Source organism: Cervus elaphus, chromosome 27 (genome assembly GCF_910594005.1).
Source record: "Cervus elaphus chromosome 27, mCerEla1.1, whole genome shotgun sequence".
Taxonomy (NCBI): Eukaryota; Metazoa; Chordata; class Mammalia; order Artiodactyla; family Cervidae; genus Cervus; species Cervus elaphus.
Window position 1 is genome coordinate 64,025,051 of NC_057841.1, and position 16,658 is coordinate 64,041,708.

A 16,658-nucleotide genomic window follows, 5' to 3' on the forward strand; every position below is an offset into this window, starting at 1 on the left:
AAGCTGACAGTCAAAGAATATTCAACACAGTATTTTCCACACAAACAGGAAAAAGGATGATACTAGAAATTGCAGGTTAGTAAGATGCATTCAGGCAGTCATTCATTTAAAAAATGGTTACTAGACATCTATGCTGTATCAGTTGATATTTAGGGCATGAAGACTATGTTTCTGAACACAAACACCCTGGTCCCCTGTCTCTTGGAGTCATGGAGCTTACAAACTCAAGGGAGAAATAGACTCAAAGTGGATGCTAGTGCAAAGAATGATTGCAAAACAAACTGCAGTCATCCTGGACACACACGTATGTGTGTGCACTCATCAGACTTTTTCAATAATGAGGCTTAAAACATTCGCTGATGATATTTGTTTTTCTCCCTTAGTGCAAATGTATATATATAGCCTGCCTTTTTAGAAGTATCACAGACTTTAGAACAATAGATAATAATCATGGGCTGTTAACCTCCTTTTTTCCCCCAAGGAAAACAAAACTATTTTTAAAAAATGGAAAAGCAGTATAGTAATTAAAGAGCATATGGGTTTCCCTGGTGACTCTGGTGGTAGAGAATCTGAAAACCAATGCAGGAGATGCAAGTTCAATCCCTGGGTCTGGAAGATCCCCTGGAGAAGGAAATGGCAACCCACTCCAGTATTCTTGCCTGGAGAATCCCATGGGCAGAGGAGCCTGGAGGGCTACGGTCCATGGGGTCACAAAGAGTCGAACAGGACTGAGCAACTAAACAAGAACATGTTAAACAACACAGACATTCGTGTAGTGGCTAAAAATATAACTAGACAGACCGGAATCAGGATTTTGAAAGTGCTCTTCCATAGGCGTACTAAACAAGGCGTATTAAACAAGCTTGTGCGTGCCTGCTAAGTCACTTTAGCCGTGGCCGGCCAGGTTCCTCTGTGCATGGGATTTCCCAGGCAAGAATACTGGAGTGGTTGCCATTTCCTTCTCCAGGGGATCTTCCCAACCCAGGGATTGAACCCACATCTCTTATGTCTCCTGCATTGGCACGGAGGTTCTTTATGCCACTAGCTCCACCTGGGAAGCCCACTAAATAAGTTAAGACTGTGGCAAATTAACCCAGGAAAGCACACGCATTCCCTAATTGGAGAGGCCTTCCGCAAACACCCTCGGAGGCCCAGGCGCAAGCTTCCGCCGCCAGTCCGTCCGTTCTCAGGCCGGGGTGGGGGGACACGCGCGAGGCTCGGCCTGCGCGAACGGTCCAGCGGCTGTACAAGCCGGGCCGTCTCCAGGAGTTCTGAGTCATCACCAGAAGCCCGGCCCGAATCAAAGCGGACGCGAAACATCCGCCGAGCTGGAAGAGCCGCCGCCGCCGGGGAAACAGGAATCTCCCAGATACCCGGTGTGGGGGCGCTCCCGAGCCCTTGGGGTCCCCCGGTGGCTTCCTGGAGCCTGGAGCTCAGGCGGAGACGCAGGGACGGCGGGGGGCCGGAGGCAGCCGCGGCCAGAGAAACGAGGGGACCAGAAGGACCTCCGGAGGTGTCCGGGTGGGAGGGCCGCGGGGCTGGGGTCGCCCCGGTCCCCGCCGCACCCTGGGGACCCCGGCCCTTTTGGTTTGGGCCTCAAAGGTGAGTCTCCAAGGGTGGGGCTGGGAGACCCGAGCTCAGGAGCGCGGACCCGCCCTGGTCACAGGGTGGTCCCTCCACTGTGCTGCGATTTGCCGGCAGGGAGGGCGCGGCCGGAGCCCCTCCTGGGCGGTGGTTCCCCGAGAAGGACCGGGGAGCCCTGGCGGGGGTGGGGGGTCTGTGGGCGTCTGTGGCTCCCGCTGCAGGCGGGAGTGGAGCCTCGGGCGAGTTCCGGGCGGTGCTGGGTGCCGGCCATCTCCAGACCCGCGCGGCCCCGCTGCCGTCCAGCTCAACGGGTGTGACCAGCCCCCTCCCCTCCCCTCCTGTTCCTCCAACATTCTTCTCTCTGTTCCTCCCTTCTTTCTTTCTGCATTTCTTCCATTCTTTTCCTTTTTCTTGTTTTTCTTTAGCATCTTTCATCTGTTTTTACTCATGGACTCCTCTCTGTGTTCCGCTGTGCTTAGTCGCTCAGTCGTGCCTGACTCCCTGAGACTCCATCGGCCGTGTGTAGCCCGCCAGGGTCCTCCGTCCATTAGATCCAGGTGAAATCCAGGCAGGAATGCTGGAGTGGGGTGCCGTGACCTCCTGCAGGATCTCGGGGATCTTCCCAACCCAGGCCTCCCGTATTGCCGGCGGTTTCTTTACCAGCTGAGCTACCAGCGAGGCCCTCTCTCTCGCGTGTAACAGTTTACTCTCCATTTCGGCTCCGAAGCAGCCACAGAATGGATTCCACACTCTTCCGATACCCTAGCCCCCTGGTTCCTGCTCCCACTAAGTCTGCTGAGGGATTTGAGGTCCGAACTGCCATCTGCCGCCCGCTCCCCAGGGCAGCCCGGGGTGGTGCCTTCCTGTCCTCCTCCATCCTCCCCACGTCCCTGGTCCCTCTCATGTCTGGTTCTCCCAGGACATCTGGATTGTCGGGTCCCAGTCTCTTGACTTTTCCTCTCACTACCTGCAAACATTGGAAATTCCCAGAACGAGGTGGATTTTTTTTTTTTTTTTTCCTCTTAGGCCTCCACTTGTTTGCTCTAATTTCACCCATTTACCTAGAGGTTCCTGGAATGAGGATGCAGACTGAGGGCTGTCAGTCTCTTGCTCTAGAGCTTCTAATCATTGCAAGGTCCCTCCCTATGTTGACAAACACCCCTGGGCTGTCTTTGTCACAGGATCCCTTGAAATGGTATGTTGCACTCATCTCAAATGGAATGTAGTGCCTTCCCCTTTCCAAGCTGACTCAAACACCTTCCTGTGGTTGGTGTCCCACCCTTCAGGTGGATTAGCTAAGAGCCTCAGCACGGGACTTGGTCCTTCTTGTCCTCGGGTGACCAGCCCTCCAGCCTGGCAGTTCCGTCTTCCACTCTCTAGTGCAGACCTTTCTGCTGTGTTGGGGGAGGTGCTGGTCAGTAGCAGGGGCCCCCAGTTTTTTTCGACACCAAACCATGAGCCACAATATTTTTCTAAAACTCATATAAAGCATTTGTTTGAAAACAGTGCCTGGCTTCCTAGATCATATAGCTCATGTTCCAAACTCAACCTGGTGTGTGGGGCGCCTCCTTCCTGTCTCATGCGCCGTGTCTATCGTAGGAAACTGAGCTCACCCACTTCCCGGGCCCCACGCGGACCCTGCCCTTCCTTTCCATCCTGTGCACCGGCCGGCCCTGATACTCTGCTTTCCGGAGTTCCTGCCCAGTCTTTGAGAACCAACTTACTGCTCCCCTTCTCCTGGGCTTCTGCAGAGAATTCTTTCTGCTTTACTGTTGGCTTCCTTAGCACTTTGTAGTTTATCCTGGTACAGAGTGCAAGGCTGGCTTGAAACTGGACATTTATGCCTGCATATCTCCCCAAGGATGGGAGCTCCCAGTCAGGAATTATGGCCTTTGATTTTTACCTTTTTTTTTTTCCCCTCCAAAATATTACAAGGAAAGTTCAACATAAATGCTCTTTGAACAAATTCCCTTTTGGATGTATGTGTTAGAGGTAGAGGGTGGAGCAGGGAGCTGGCAGGCATTCAGGGCCCCCAGGAGAAAATGATGCTAAATACAGTCCGTCCTCCATTCTATCAGAGGTTCTACTTCTGCAGAACCCACAAGAGACTGCAAAAAAAAAAAAAATCTTAAGATGACAAATTGCCTAAAGTAAGTTCTTTAAGGAAAGGGAGGTCAGGGATTAGAGGCGGGAAGAATCTTGTCTGTAGTTGAGTTAAGCTGGGGAAAGGTCAAGGCTGGATCTGTAATGAGTGCCTGATTCAAAGTGTCCACCTGATGACTTGAGGTCTGAGCTTCATATTCCATTTGCGTTCCCGGGGGGGAATGTTTCTTCAAGATTATGCCTGAGATGCCAAATTAAGGGAGAACGATCAGTAATAGGGGGATTTATCTTATACTTCTGGAGGTCAGAGGTCTGTAAGAGGTTGGCAGAGCTACTTCCCCGCCCCCCCCCCCCACTCCCACTGGAGGCTCTAGGTCACAGTCCAGTTCCTTGCATTTTGCAGCTCTGAGAGGCTATTCTTTGATCTGTGACCCCACATCATCCTCATCTTTACTTCCATCTTCATATTTCCTTCTCTGCCTCTGACCCTCTTGCCTTGATTTTTTTTTTTTTTAATAGTGATTTATTTGGCTGTGCCAAGTCTTAGTTTTGGCACTCGGGATCTAGTTCTCTCACCTGGGATCGAACCTGGACCCCCTGCATTGGGAGCGTAGAGCTTAACCACTGGACCACCAGGGAAGTCCCTTGCGGTCCTTACAAGAAGCCTGTGACTACACTGAGCTCACCCGGTGATCCAGGTGACTCTCTCCATCGCATGATCCTTAATTCAGTCTTACCCACAGGTTTCCGGGATTCGACATGGATGTTTGAGGGTCCAGCTACTCTGCTGACCACACCCAGTGTCCACAGACGGCACGAACGAGCAGGTGGCTAGCGGAGGGCATGGTTGATGTGCTTCTGTTAGGCTTTTGATAACAGACCTCCACCAATGAATGCTCTCTGTGAAGCAAACGGCACTTTTGCCATCAACTCATTAAAAATGGGTGAAGAGGACCACTGGTGACACGTGTTCTCTCCTCTGAGCTTCTCCTCTGTCCTGACCACGGTCTTAATGGGGGCTGAGGGGAACACGGCGGCCCGGATGTCCCAGGTGTGTGGGCTTCCTCTGTGTTCTCATAGAGCTTGTCTGTTCTTACCCCACATTGGCTGGTGGAAGCCAGTGAGGCTGGGAGATGGGAGGGGCACCGAAGTGATGGAGAGAATGCAGACCTGAAAGTGGCAAGAAGAATTGTGTGAGACGAAACCTCCTGCTAGTGTTCGTGGGATACACTGAGTGTTGTTTGCTGCATCTTTGATAAGCAAGGGAAATTACAACTGTATTCCACAGAAAAGCCAGGAATTTCAACTTGTTCTGTTTTAAGCTTTTACTGATGTTATATTTCAAGTGGAAATGCAACCATGTAAATGAACTTTTTGTTTAATGCGTTGTTTCTAGTATAAGGTTATGCATAAGTGGAAAAAGTGGAACATAAATGGGGACTTATATCTTCTGGAATTTTTTAGATATAATCTTATCTATCTATCTATCTATAGATCAGCCATATATATCAGTTCAGTTCAGTCACTCAGTCGTGTCTAACTCTTTGCGATCCCATGGACTATAGCACACCAGGCTTCCCTGTCCATCACCAACTCCCAGAGCCTACTCAACTCATGTCCATCACGTTGGTGATGCCATCCAACCATCTCATCCTCTGTCATCCCCTTCTCCTCTGCCTTCAATCTTTCCCAGCATCAGAGTCTTTTCCAATGAGTCAGTTCTTCACATCAGGTGGCCAAAGTATTGTAGTTTCAACTTCAGCATCAGTCCTTCCAATGAATATTCAGGACTGATTTCCTTTAGGATGGACTGGTTTGATCTCCTTGCTGTCCAAGGGACACTCAAGAGTCTTCTCCAACACCACAGTTCAAAAACATCAATAGATATGTGTATATATGTATATCATCAATCAATATATAATCTGATTGATCTGACATGGTTTATATATGACTTCAGGTACAAATGAAGTGGGCTTTCCAGATAGCTCAGTGCATAAAGATTTCACCTGCCAATTCCGGAGATGCAGGAGACTGGGTTCGCTCCCTGGGTTGGGAAGATCCCCTGGAGAAGGAAATGGCAATCCACTCCTGTATTGTTGTCTGGAAAACCCCATGGACAAAGGAGCCTGGTGGGCTACAGTCCATGGGCTCACAAAGAGTCAGACATGACTGAAGTGACTGAGCACACACACAGGCACCAGTGAAGCAGTGGCTCTTCCTTTAGGGAAGTAGGCTCTCTGGTGAAAGTGTCTCAGAAAACTCTCATATACGCATCACATTCTCATGAATACCAGGGTGCATGGACCCTCCTCAGAATCTGTCCCCAGCCCCAGTTGAATCCCGGGTGGCTGTTCCTTTCAGCTCTCTGGAGGAGGGAGGCTTTGGGCCGGGATCATTTGGAGATAAGGGAACAGCCTTAATTCTCTCTGATTTGACATTTAAATACAGTCTAGACTGCAGGACTTCTGTGGAAATCCTAATGAAACACTTCCATGTCTATTTCTGCTCATTCCTGTATTGTAGAGGTTATTCCATATATCTGTTTGTTCTGTTCAGTCTCCCTCCTGAGTGATTGCGTGCTGCCTTCCAGGAATAGATGCACCTGCTGGAGCAGGGCTGTCCGTCCACCTGGGGCGATTTTGTGCCCCCTTGGACAGTTGTCAAGGTCTGGACAGTTGATTGTCATACCCGAGAGGTGCTGCTGACGTCTAGTGGACAGAGGCCAGAAATGCAGCTAAATATTCTGTTGGGTGCAGGACCGCCTCACAGCAAAGTCCTGGTGGTGGTTTAGTCGCTGAGTCGTGTCCAACTCTTGAGACCCCATGGACTGTACCCCACCTTGGGATTTCTGTCCATGGGATTTCCCAGGCAAGAATACAGGAGTGGGTTGCCATTTCCTCCTCCAGGAGATCTTCCCGACCCGGGGATCAAACCCGCATCTCCTATGTCTCCTGCATTGGCAGGCGGATTCTTTACCACTGAGACACCAGCTTTGTGGCCCCAAATGTCTGTATTTCCAGGTTGAGTAACTCTGTGCTAGGTGGTCAAACCAAACTTCTTTTAAAATAGGATCCTTTGTGATTTTCAGCGCAGACATTTGTTTGGGAAGAGCTCTTTGAGGGAGAAGATGGCCTGTTATAAGTCGGTGTTCTTGTCTTCTGTCACCAGGCACTTTGTCTGAATGAAGGTGGAGCTGTCCACCGAGGTTTGCAGTCACTCCTCAGGGAAGTGAGCACGCCCGGCCCACAGAGCCTGCTCACAACTGCCAACAGACTCTTTGGGGAAAAGACGTGTGATTTCCTGCCAGTAAGTAGTGCTCCCACATTGATGAAAAAGAAACTGAAAATAAAACAAGTTACGGATGTCAGTTTCAATGTCCATCCTCCTGCACTCACACATGTCTTCCCCCATCCCCATCTCAGTGACCACAACCCCTAACCCCTGTCTCATCTCTGCTGGGCACTTTCTGTGGAGCTGACCTCGCAAGGTCTCTTAAATTTGTCCTGTCTTCTGAATCACCATTGTCATTGCCTGTTTCCCGGTTCTCACACCTTCTACACTGTTATTTTAATTGGTTTCTAACTGATCTCTCCAAGTCCAGCCTGGTCCTTCTATACTACTGATAGAATAGTCTTTCTAAAATTAAAATATGTCCCTAAAAAATAAGATTTTGTATCTGAGTATTTCCTATTTACTGCAGCGTGTAATTGCAAAGTTCCCTAGGCCAGTAAAAGCTTGCCATTAGTCAATAAGTGAGAATCAAACAACTGTGCCAAATGATAAGCAGCGGGATGCTGTTTTAAGATTAAGGAAATGATCAGGGTAAGTCTGGCCATCTTACCAGTTGGCAGCTCCAAGGATTATTCTGTAAGATGCAGCTATAACCTTGTCTTGCCTGCTGTTGCATGCTACCCTGTGCAGATTGCCTGCTCTGGGCTTCAGTATCCTTGGAGATGATTCTGAATCCTTCAGCTAGTTAGGTTTTCTAGGATAAGTACTTGTGATTCCAGGAATCTTCTGGTTAATGGATGCTCATTTTTGAATATCAGCCAGATCTTTGAATATTGTAATTGGGGAATACTGAGGACACAGGGGATCATTCTCCACTTTTCATGGTCGCTTGGGTTCTTCTCTCTACATCTTCTTTCCTCTGTAGAAGCTAAAATGTTTGAGGACAGGAGATGGGCAGAGGATGGGAGCCAATTGCCAGGCACATGATATCAGAAAACAAGTTTTTATGAGGTGAGTTATCTGTGAATTTTAATGTGTTACATATAATGCCCTTCCTGATTTGACCCCAACTTACATTTCATGACTCATCCCTTGTTACATTTCCCCCTAATTCCCTACACACAGACACACATGCACACAGACATACACACACATGCACGCACGCCACACCCCCCACGCCCCCACCGCGTGCACACGTGCGCGCGTGCACAAACACACACACACACACAGACAGATTCTATTCCTGGAAGACCTACAAGACTTTTTCATAGCCTACTTCAAGCCTCCCAATCATTCCATGAGGATGTTTCAGACCCTCTGGTCGGTGTTGCTGGTACAGAAATGAGTAAAACATGATTAGACCACCTAGTGGAGGAGATAAAATCAAACAGAAGGTCAACATGGAGTTACATGTTTAACAGGATGTTTATGGGCTGTTATATGCCTAGCTGCTGCTGCCCATGTTCTCAGAACAGCCTGCAGCTTCTGTGTGTGTGTCTCAGCAGACTGTGAGCCTGTAGCTCTGTGTGTGTGTGTCTCAGCAGACTGTGAGCCTGCAGCTCTGTCTGTGTGTGTGTCTCAGCAGACTGTGAGCCTGTAGCTCTGTGTGTGTGTGTCTCAGCAGACTGTGAGCCTGCAGCTTCTGTGTGTGTGTCTCAGCTGACTGTGAGCCTGTAGCTTCTGTGTGTGTGTGTCTCAGCAGACTGTGAGCCTGCAGCTTCTGTGTGTGTGTCTCAGCTGACTGTGAGCCTATAGCTGTGTGTGTGTCTCAGCAGACTGTGAGCCTGTAGCTCTGTGTGTGTGTGTCTCAGCTGACTGTGAGCCTGTAGCTTCTGTGTGTGTGTGTCTCAGCAGACTGTGAGCCTGTAGCTCTGTCTGTGTGTGTGTCTCAGCAGACTGTGAGCCTGTAGCTCTGTGTGTGTGTCTCAGCAGACTGTGAGCCTGTAGCTCTGTGTGTGTGTGTCTCAGCAGACTGTGAGCCTGTAGCTCTGTGTGTGTGTGTCAGCAGACTGTGAGCCTGCAGCTTCTGTGTGTGTGTCTCAGCAGACTGTGAGCCTGTAGCTTCTGTGTGTGTGTGTCTCAGCAGACTGTGAGCCTGTAGCTGTGTGTGTGTCTCTCAGCAGACTGTGAGCCTGTAGCTTCTGTGTGTGTGTGTCTCAGCAGACTGTGAGCCTGTAGCTGTGTGTGTGTCTCTCAGCAGACTGTGAGCCTGTAGCTTCTGTGTGTGTGTCTCAGCAGACTGTGAGCCTGTAGCTTCTGTGTGTGTGTCTCAGCAGACTGTGAGCCTGTAGCTCTGTGTGTGTGTCTCAGCAGACTGTGAGCCTGTAGCTCTGTGTGTGTCTCTCAGCAGACTGTGAGCCTGTAGCTTCTGTGTGTGTGTTTCAGCAGACTGTGAGCCTGTAGCTTCTGTGTGTGTGTGTCTCAGCAGACTGTGAGCCTGTAGCTTCTGTGTGTTTGTTTCAGCAGACTGTGAGCCTGTAGCTTCTGTGTGTGTGTCTCAGCAGACTGTGAGCCTGTAGCTTCTGTGTGTGTGTGTCTCTCAGCAGACTGTGAGCCTATAGCTTCTGTGTGTGTGTGTCTCAGCAGACTGTGAGCCTGTAGCTTCTGTGTGTGTGTTTGTGTCTCAGCAGACTGTGAGCCTGTGGCTTCTGTGTGTGTGTCTCAGCAGACTGTGAGCCTGTAGCTTCTGTGTGTGTGTGTCTCAGCAGACTGTGAGCCTGTAGCTTCTGTGTGTGTGTGTGTCAGCAGACTGTGAGCTTGCAGCTCTGTGTGTGTGTCTCTCAGCAGACTGTGAGCCTGTAGCTCTGTGTGTGTGTGTGTGTTTGTGTCTCAGCAGACTGTGAGCCTGTAGCTTCTGTGTGTGTGTTTCAGCTGACTGTGAGCCTGCAGCTCTGTGTGTGTGTGTTTTTTAGCAGACTGTGAGCCACCTCAGGTCCAATGTCCTGTCTTCAACCTGGTGTGAACACCTGGCACAGTGTCAGTGGTCTATACATTTTTATTAATTGCACAAATGAGTCTTAAAGTACAGATTGCCCTGTGCAAGCATTTATGCCAGAAACATGTTAAGATAAAAATGTTTTCACACTTTGAGGAAACCTTGCCACGTAGAATACGGCTACACTTGATATTCATTTTGTAGGCTTTTAAGGAATCCTGCCAGAAGTTCTATGAGGCTGACCTGGAGGAGCTGTCCTTTGCTGAAGACACCGAAGAATGCAGGAAACACATAAACGACTGGGTGATGGAGAAGACGTAAGGTGAGAGGTTGTCTTTTTGGGGTAGGTGCTGTTATGAGGGAGATGGCCGAGACTGCCTGGATGTGACCCCACAGTGTGACCACTCTGACCCTGCTTCCAGTGGCCTGTGTGTATGTGTTTGCTGGGTTTTCAGGCCAGTAATGCCATTCTGACATGAACTCTAGTCTGCCAGGCTTCTCTGTCCATGGGATTCTCCAGGCAAGAATACTGGGTTGCCATTCCCTTCTCCAGGGGATCTTCCCAACCCAGGGATCAAACCTGGATCTCCTACATTGTAGGCAGACTCTTTACTGTCTCAGCCATCAGGGAAGCCCCAATGCCAATCTGATATTTTTCTTGGGCTTATGAAATGGTGATTTCTGAAAAATGCTTAAACCCAGTGTTAGTCTCTGCTTCAAGATTGTTGTTTGAGGACAAGCACTACACTGCATGTGTGCCCAGCATGAAACATCATCCCCCTGAGTCCTCAGGTGACCAGAAAGGCAGGATTCCAGCCTTTTCTAAATGTTGAGAGAACTTTTGTAAAGGAAAAGTTTATTCTCCCCCAATAGCAGTAACTTTCTCTCATACTCTGTACACGTAAGATATCAGAGATAATGGGGGCTGGGACAGTCTGTCCTCTTATTAAGCTCATCCTGGTGAATGCCATCTATTTCAAAGGCAAGTGAAATGAGCAGTTTGACAGAAAGCACACAAGGGGAATGCCCTTTAAGACTAACCAGGTAGGAAAACATTTTGCAGACATATTGTTACTTTCTAAAGTAACACTCTGGGAAAGATGCTGGGAAAGATTGTGAAGGAATGGAAAAAATAATTTATTTCACACTGTCTTGATTCTTAATTTATTTCTGAATGAATTTCATGTCCCCTGTATATCTCTTATTGGAATGGTAAAGAGAAATACTAAAATAATTGTTATATTGATCTTTTTGTCTTTGGTCAAATCAATCTTCTGTCTCCGGTCATGTTATTTGGATTGAAAGAAAATTTCTTCTAAGCCTTGGAGTTGTGTTTGTATTATCCTATCACTGACTATATTTAGACTTTTCCTTGCAATTGTCAATGACAACTATGAGTATTTATTGCCTTAGAATTCATGGCTGTATAATTCAGAATATAAGAAAAAAGTGTTAGCAAATGTTCAGGACAGCTTTCTTTTTATTTATTTTTGGATCTTTTTTTAAAAAATAGAAAATTGTACATATGAGGATTTGAGATATATAGTAAAATGATTACTGCAGTGAAGCTCATTAAAATTTGATGATTTAATTCAAGATCCTATATTTCCCTCTATTGATGCTTTTGCATCAAATTTTTATGTATATTTAAAATAGAAGGTATAATTCGATTATACCTACTTGTTATTTTTTACTGTTAATAAGTTTGTTGAAGTGTAAATGGCCTCATATACTAATTGGGTGTTCTTCCTGTGACATATGCAAACTGACTTAGAAACTAACATATGCTGTTATTACTCATAATACATCAGCTTTGTCTGAAATATTTGTGCCCAAAATTACCATTTGGCATGTCTCCAAATTCAAATCCACCTTCTGCCCTGAGATGAAATTCAAGGATTTGTTTTCTGTTTTATATATTTTGGAGAGGCTGCTTTCACTGCTATAATAAGGCGTGTTCAGTGTCTACATTATAATGACTATTTATGGAGGTTTAATATGTTGCTTGTTGCAAATCACATCCGACGGAAGCTTGGCAAAGCAGCGCAGAGATGTGGGACCACATTCAACTATATTTAACATCATATCATGCAGTTGATCTTTTGAAAATCTATTTGCATTCCCACCAGCAGTACAAGAGGGTTCCCTTTTCTCCACATCCTCTCCAGCATTTGTTTGTAGACTTTTTGGCGATGGTCATTCTCACTGGGGAGAAGGCAATGGCAACCCACTCCAGTACTCTTGCCTGGAAAATCCCATGGGCAGAAGAGCCTGGTGGGCTGCAGTCCATCGGGTCGCTAAGAGTCGGACACGGCTGAGTGACTTCACTTTCACTTTTCACTTTCATGCATTGGAGAAGGAAATGGCAACCCACTCCAGTGTTCTTGCCTGGAGAATCCCAGGGACGGGGGAGCCTGGTGGGCTGCCGTCTATGGGGTCACACAGAGTCGGACGCGACTGAAGCGACTTAGCAGCAGCAGCGTTCTCACTGGTGTGAGGTAGTACCTCATTGTAGTTTTTATTTGTATTTCTCTAATAATTAGTGATGTTGAGCATCTTTTCACGTGTTTGTTGGTCACCTGTGTGTCTTATTTGGAGAGATGTCTTGGGTCTTCTGCCCTTTTTTCTTTGATTGGGTTGTTTGTTTATGTGATGCTGAGCTGTATGAGTTGCTTATTTATTTTGGAAATTAACCCTTTGTCCGTTGCCTCATTTGCAATTATTTTCTCCCATTCTGAGGGTTCTCCTTTCATCTGGTTTATAGTTTTCTTTGCTGTGCAAAAGCTTTAAAATTTAATTAGGTCTCATTTGTGTACTTTTGTTTTTATTTTCATTACTCTAGGAGGTGGGTCAGAAAAGATTTTGCTGTGGTTTATATCAAAGAATGACCTTCCTATGTTTTTCTTTAAGAGTTTTACCGTGTCATCTTACATATAGATCTTTAATACATTTTGAGTCTATTTTATGTATGATGTTAGGGAGTGTCCTGATTTCATTCTTTCACAGACACCTGTACAGTTTTCCCAGCACCACTTATGAAGGGGCTCTATTTTCTCCTTTGTGTGTCTTTGCCTGCTTTGTCATAGGTGCCCACAGGTGCCCGGGCTTATCTCTGGACTTTCTATCTTGTTCCATTGGTCTATATTTCTGTTTTTGTGCCAGTGCCATGCAGTCTTAATTACTGTAGTTTGTAGTACTCTCTGAAGTCAGAGAGCCTGATTGCTCCAGCCCCGTATTTCTTTCTCAAGATTGCATCAGCTATTCGGGGCTGTTGTATTTTCATACAAATTGTAAGACTTTCTTGTTCTAATTCTGTGAAAAATGCCATTGGTAATTTGATAGCAATTGCATTGAATCTGTAGGTTGATTTGGGTAGTACAGTCATTTTCACAATATTGAATCTTCCAATCCGAGAGTATGATATATCTCTCCATCTGTTTGGTCATATTTGATTTCTTTCATCACTGTCTTATAGTTTAATGAGAATAGATCTTTTGCTTCCTTAGGTAGGTTTATCCTAGGTATTTTATTCATTTCGTTGCAATGGTAAATGTGATTATTTCCTTAATTTCTCTATCTGATCTTTCCTTATTAATGTATAAGAATGCGAGAGAATTTTGTGCATTAATTTTGTTTTATTCAGCTTTACCAGACTTCCCTGGTGGCTCAGATGGTAAAGTAATCCTCCTGCAATGCAGGAGACATGGGTTTAATTCCTGGGTGAGGAAGATTCCCTGGATGAGGGCATGGCAACCCACTCCAGTATTCTTGCCTAGAGAATCCCCATGGACAGAGGAGCCTGGCAGGCTACAGTCCATAGGGTTGCAAAGAGACACGACTGAGTGACTAACACTTTCACTTCCTTTAATTTTCAACTTTACCAAATCCATTGATTAGCTATAGAAGTTTTCTGGTAGCATCTTTAGGATTTTCTATGTATGTCACCTGCAAAAAGTTTTGCTTCTTTTTCCAATTTGGATTCCTTATTTTTTTTAAATTAATTTATTTCTTTTAATTAGAGGATGATTGCTTTATAATATTGTGATGGTTTTTTGCCATGTATGAACATGAATCGACCGTAGGTATACATGTGTCTCCCCCATCTTGAACCCCCCTCCCATCTCCCTCTCCACCTTATACCTCTGGGTGGTCCCAGAGCACCGGCGTTGGGTGCCCTGCTTCATGCGTCAAACTTGCACTGGTCATCTATTCTACATATGGTAATGTACATGTTTCAATGCTATTTTTTCAAATCATCCCATCCTCGCCTTTTCCTACTGAGTCCAGAAGCCTGTTCTTTATATCTGTGTCTCCTTTGCTGCCCTTAATGTAGGAATTTGGCACTGTCTTTCTAGATTCCATATATATGCATTAGTATACAGTGTTTGTCTTTCTCTTTCTGAGTTACTTCACTCTGTATTATAGGCTTCAGGTTTGTCCACCTCATTAGAACTGACTCATGTGTTCCGTTTTAAAATGGAGTAATATTTTATCGTGTATATGTACCACAACTTCCTTACCTATTCATCTGCCAATGGACGTCTAGGTTGCTTCCATGTCCTATTTATTGTAAGCAGTGCTGAAATGAACTTTGGGGTACATCTGTCTCTCATTTCTGATTTCCTCGGGGTGTATGCCCAGCAGTGTGATTGCTGGGTCATAAACAGTTCTACTTCCAGAGTTTTAAGGATCTCCACACTGTTCTCCATAGTGGCTGTACCAGTTTTCATTCCCACCAACAGATGTAAGAGGGCTCCCTTTTCTCCACACCCTCTCCAGCATTTATTGTTTGTAGACTTTTTGATGATGGCCATTCTGATCAGAGTGAGATGATACCTCATTGCGGTTTGATTTGCATTTCTCTAGTAATGAGTGATGTTGAGCATTTTTTCATGTGTTTATTAGCCATCTGTATGTCTTTGGAGAAATGTCTGTTTAGGTCTTTTGCCCACTTTTTGACTGGGTTTTTCATTTTTCTGGTATTGAGCACATGAGATGCTTATATATTTTGGAGATTGTCAGTTGTTTCATTTGCTATTATTTTCTCTCATTCAGAAGGCTGTCTTTTTCACCTTGCTTATAGTTTCCTTAGTTGTGCAAAATCTTTTAAGTTTAATTAGGTCATATTTGTTTATTTTTGTTTTTATTTCCACTTCTCTGGGAGGTGGGCCATATAGGATCTTCCTGTGAGGATGTCAGAGAGTGTTTTGCATGTTTTCCCCTAAGAGTTTTATAGTTTATGTCCTTAGATTTAGGTCTTTAATCCATTTTGAATTTATTTTTGTGTATGTGAAAGGCAAAGGAGAAAAGGAAAGATATACCCACTTGAAGGCAGAGTTCCAAAGAATATCAAGGAAAGATAAGAAAGTCTTCTTAAGTAAATAGTGCAAAGAAATAGAGGAAAACAATAGAATGGGAAAGACTAGAGGTCTTCAAGAAAATCAGAGATGCCAAGGGAACATTTCATGCAAAATTGGTACAAGAAAGGACAGAAATGGTACAGACCTAGCAGAAGCAGAAGATATTAAGAAGAGGTGGGAAGAATACATGGAAGAACTGTACAAAAAAGATCTTAATGGCCCAGAATAACTACGATGGTGTGGTCACTCATCTAAAGCCAGACATCCTGGAGTGTGATGCCAAGTGGGCCTTAGGAAGCATCACTACAAACAAAGCTAGTGGGTGTGACAGAATTTCAGCTGAGTGATTTCAAATCCTAAAAGATGATGCTGTTAAAGTGTTGCACTCAATATGCCAGCAAACATGGAAAATTCAGCAGTGGGCACAAGCCTGGAGAAGGTCAGTTTTCATTCCAATACCAAAGAAAGGCAAAGCCAAAGAATGTTCAAACTACTGCACAATTACACTCATTAAACATGCTATTAAAATATGCTCAAAATTCTCCAAGCTAGGCTTCAACAGTATGAGAACTGAGAAGTTCTGGATGGTCAAGCTGGATTTAGAAAAGACAGAGGAAGCAGAGATCAAATTGCCAACATCCGTTGGATCATTGAAAAAGCAAGAGAATTCCAGAGAAACAGCTACTTTTGCTTCATTGACTATGCTAAAGCCTTTGACTGTGTGGATCACAACAAACTGGAAAATTCTTAAAGAGATGGAAATACCAAACCACCTTACCTACCTTCTGAGAAACTTGTATGCAGGCCAAGAAACAACAGTTAGAATTGGATATGGAACAGCGGACTCTGTCAAAATTGAGAAAGAATTATGTCAAGATTGTATATTGTCATCCCGCTTATATAACTTGTATGCAGAGTACATCATGAGAAATGTCAGGATGGATGAAGCACAAGCTGGAATCAAGATGGCTGGGAAAAATATCAATAACCTCAGATGTGCAGATGATACCACCCATATGGCAGAAAATAAAGAGGAACTGAAGAGACTCTTGATGAAGGTGAAAGAGAGTGAAAAAGCTGGCTTAAAACTCAGCATTCACCAAACTAAGTTCATGGCATTCAGTCCCATCACTTCATGGCAAATAGATGGGAAAACAATGGAAACAGTGACAGACTTTATTTTCTTGGGCTCAAAAATCGCTGCAGATTGTGACTGCAGCCATGAAATTAAAAGACGCTTGCTTCTTGGAAGAAAAACTAGGACAAACCCAGACAGCATATTAAAAAGCAGAGACATTACTTTGCCAACAAAGGTCCATCTAGTCAAAGCTATGGTTTTTCCAGTAGTCATGTATGAATTGTGAGAGTTGGACTATAAAGAAAGCTGAGCACCAAAGAATTGATGCTTTTGAACTGTGGTGTTGGAGAAGACTCTTGAGAGTCCC

The 16,658-nt window shown here is 45.5% G+C and overlaps 1 protein-coding gene across 1 annotated transcript; it reads left to right on the top strand.

The window, feature by feature from the left end:
* The first annotated feature begins 56 nt into the window (after positions 1-56).
* On the top strand, positions 57-11,425 carry LOC122684760. Its single transcript, XM_043889067.1, has 5 exons — positions 57-75; positions 1,277-1,602; positions 6,856-6,993; positions 7,844-7,929; positions 10,058-11,425. Exons 1-5 carry the CDS (start codon positions 57-59, stop codon positions 10,146-10,148), a joined length of 660 nt encoding a protein of 219 aa, XP_043745002.1. The 3' UTR covers positions 10,149-11,425.
* Positions 11,426-16,658: the final 5,233 nt, after the last annotated feature.

Coding starts and splice junctions, on each gene's coding strand:
- LOC122684760 (XM_043889067.1), top strand. Junction 1,603..6,855: donor TTTTGGTTTGGGCCTCAAAG/GTGAGTCTCCAA, acceptor TTCTGTCACCAG/GCACTTTGTCTGAATGAAGG. Junction 7,930..10,057: donor AGAAAACAAGTTTTTATGAG/GTGAGTTATCTG, acceptor TTCATTTTGTAG/GCTTTTAAGGAATCCTGCCA.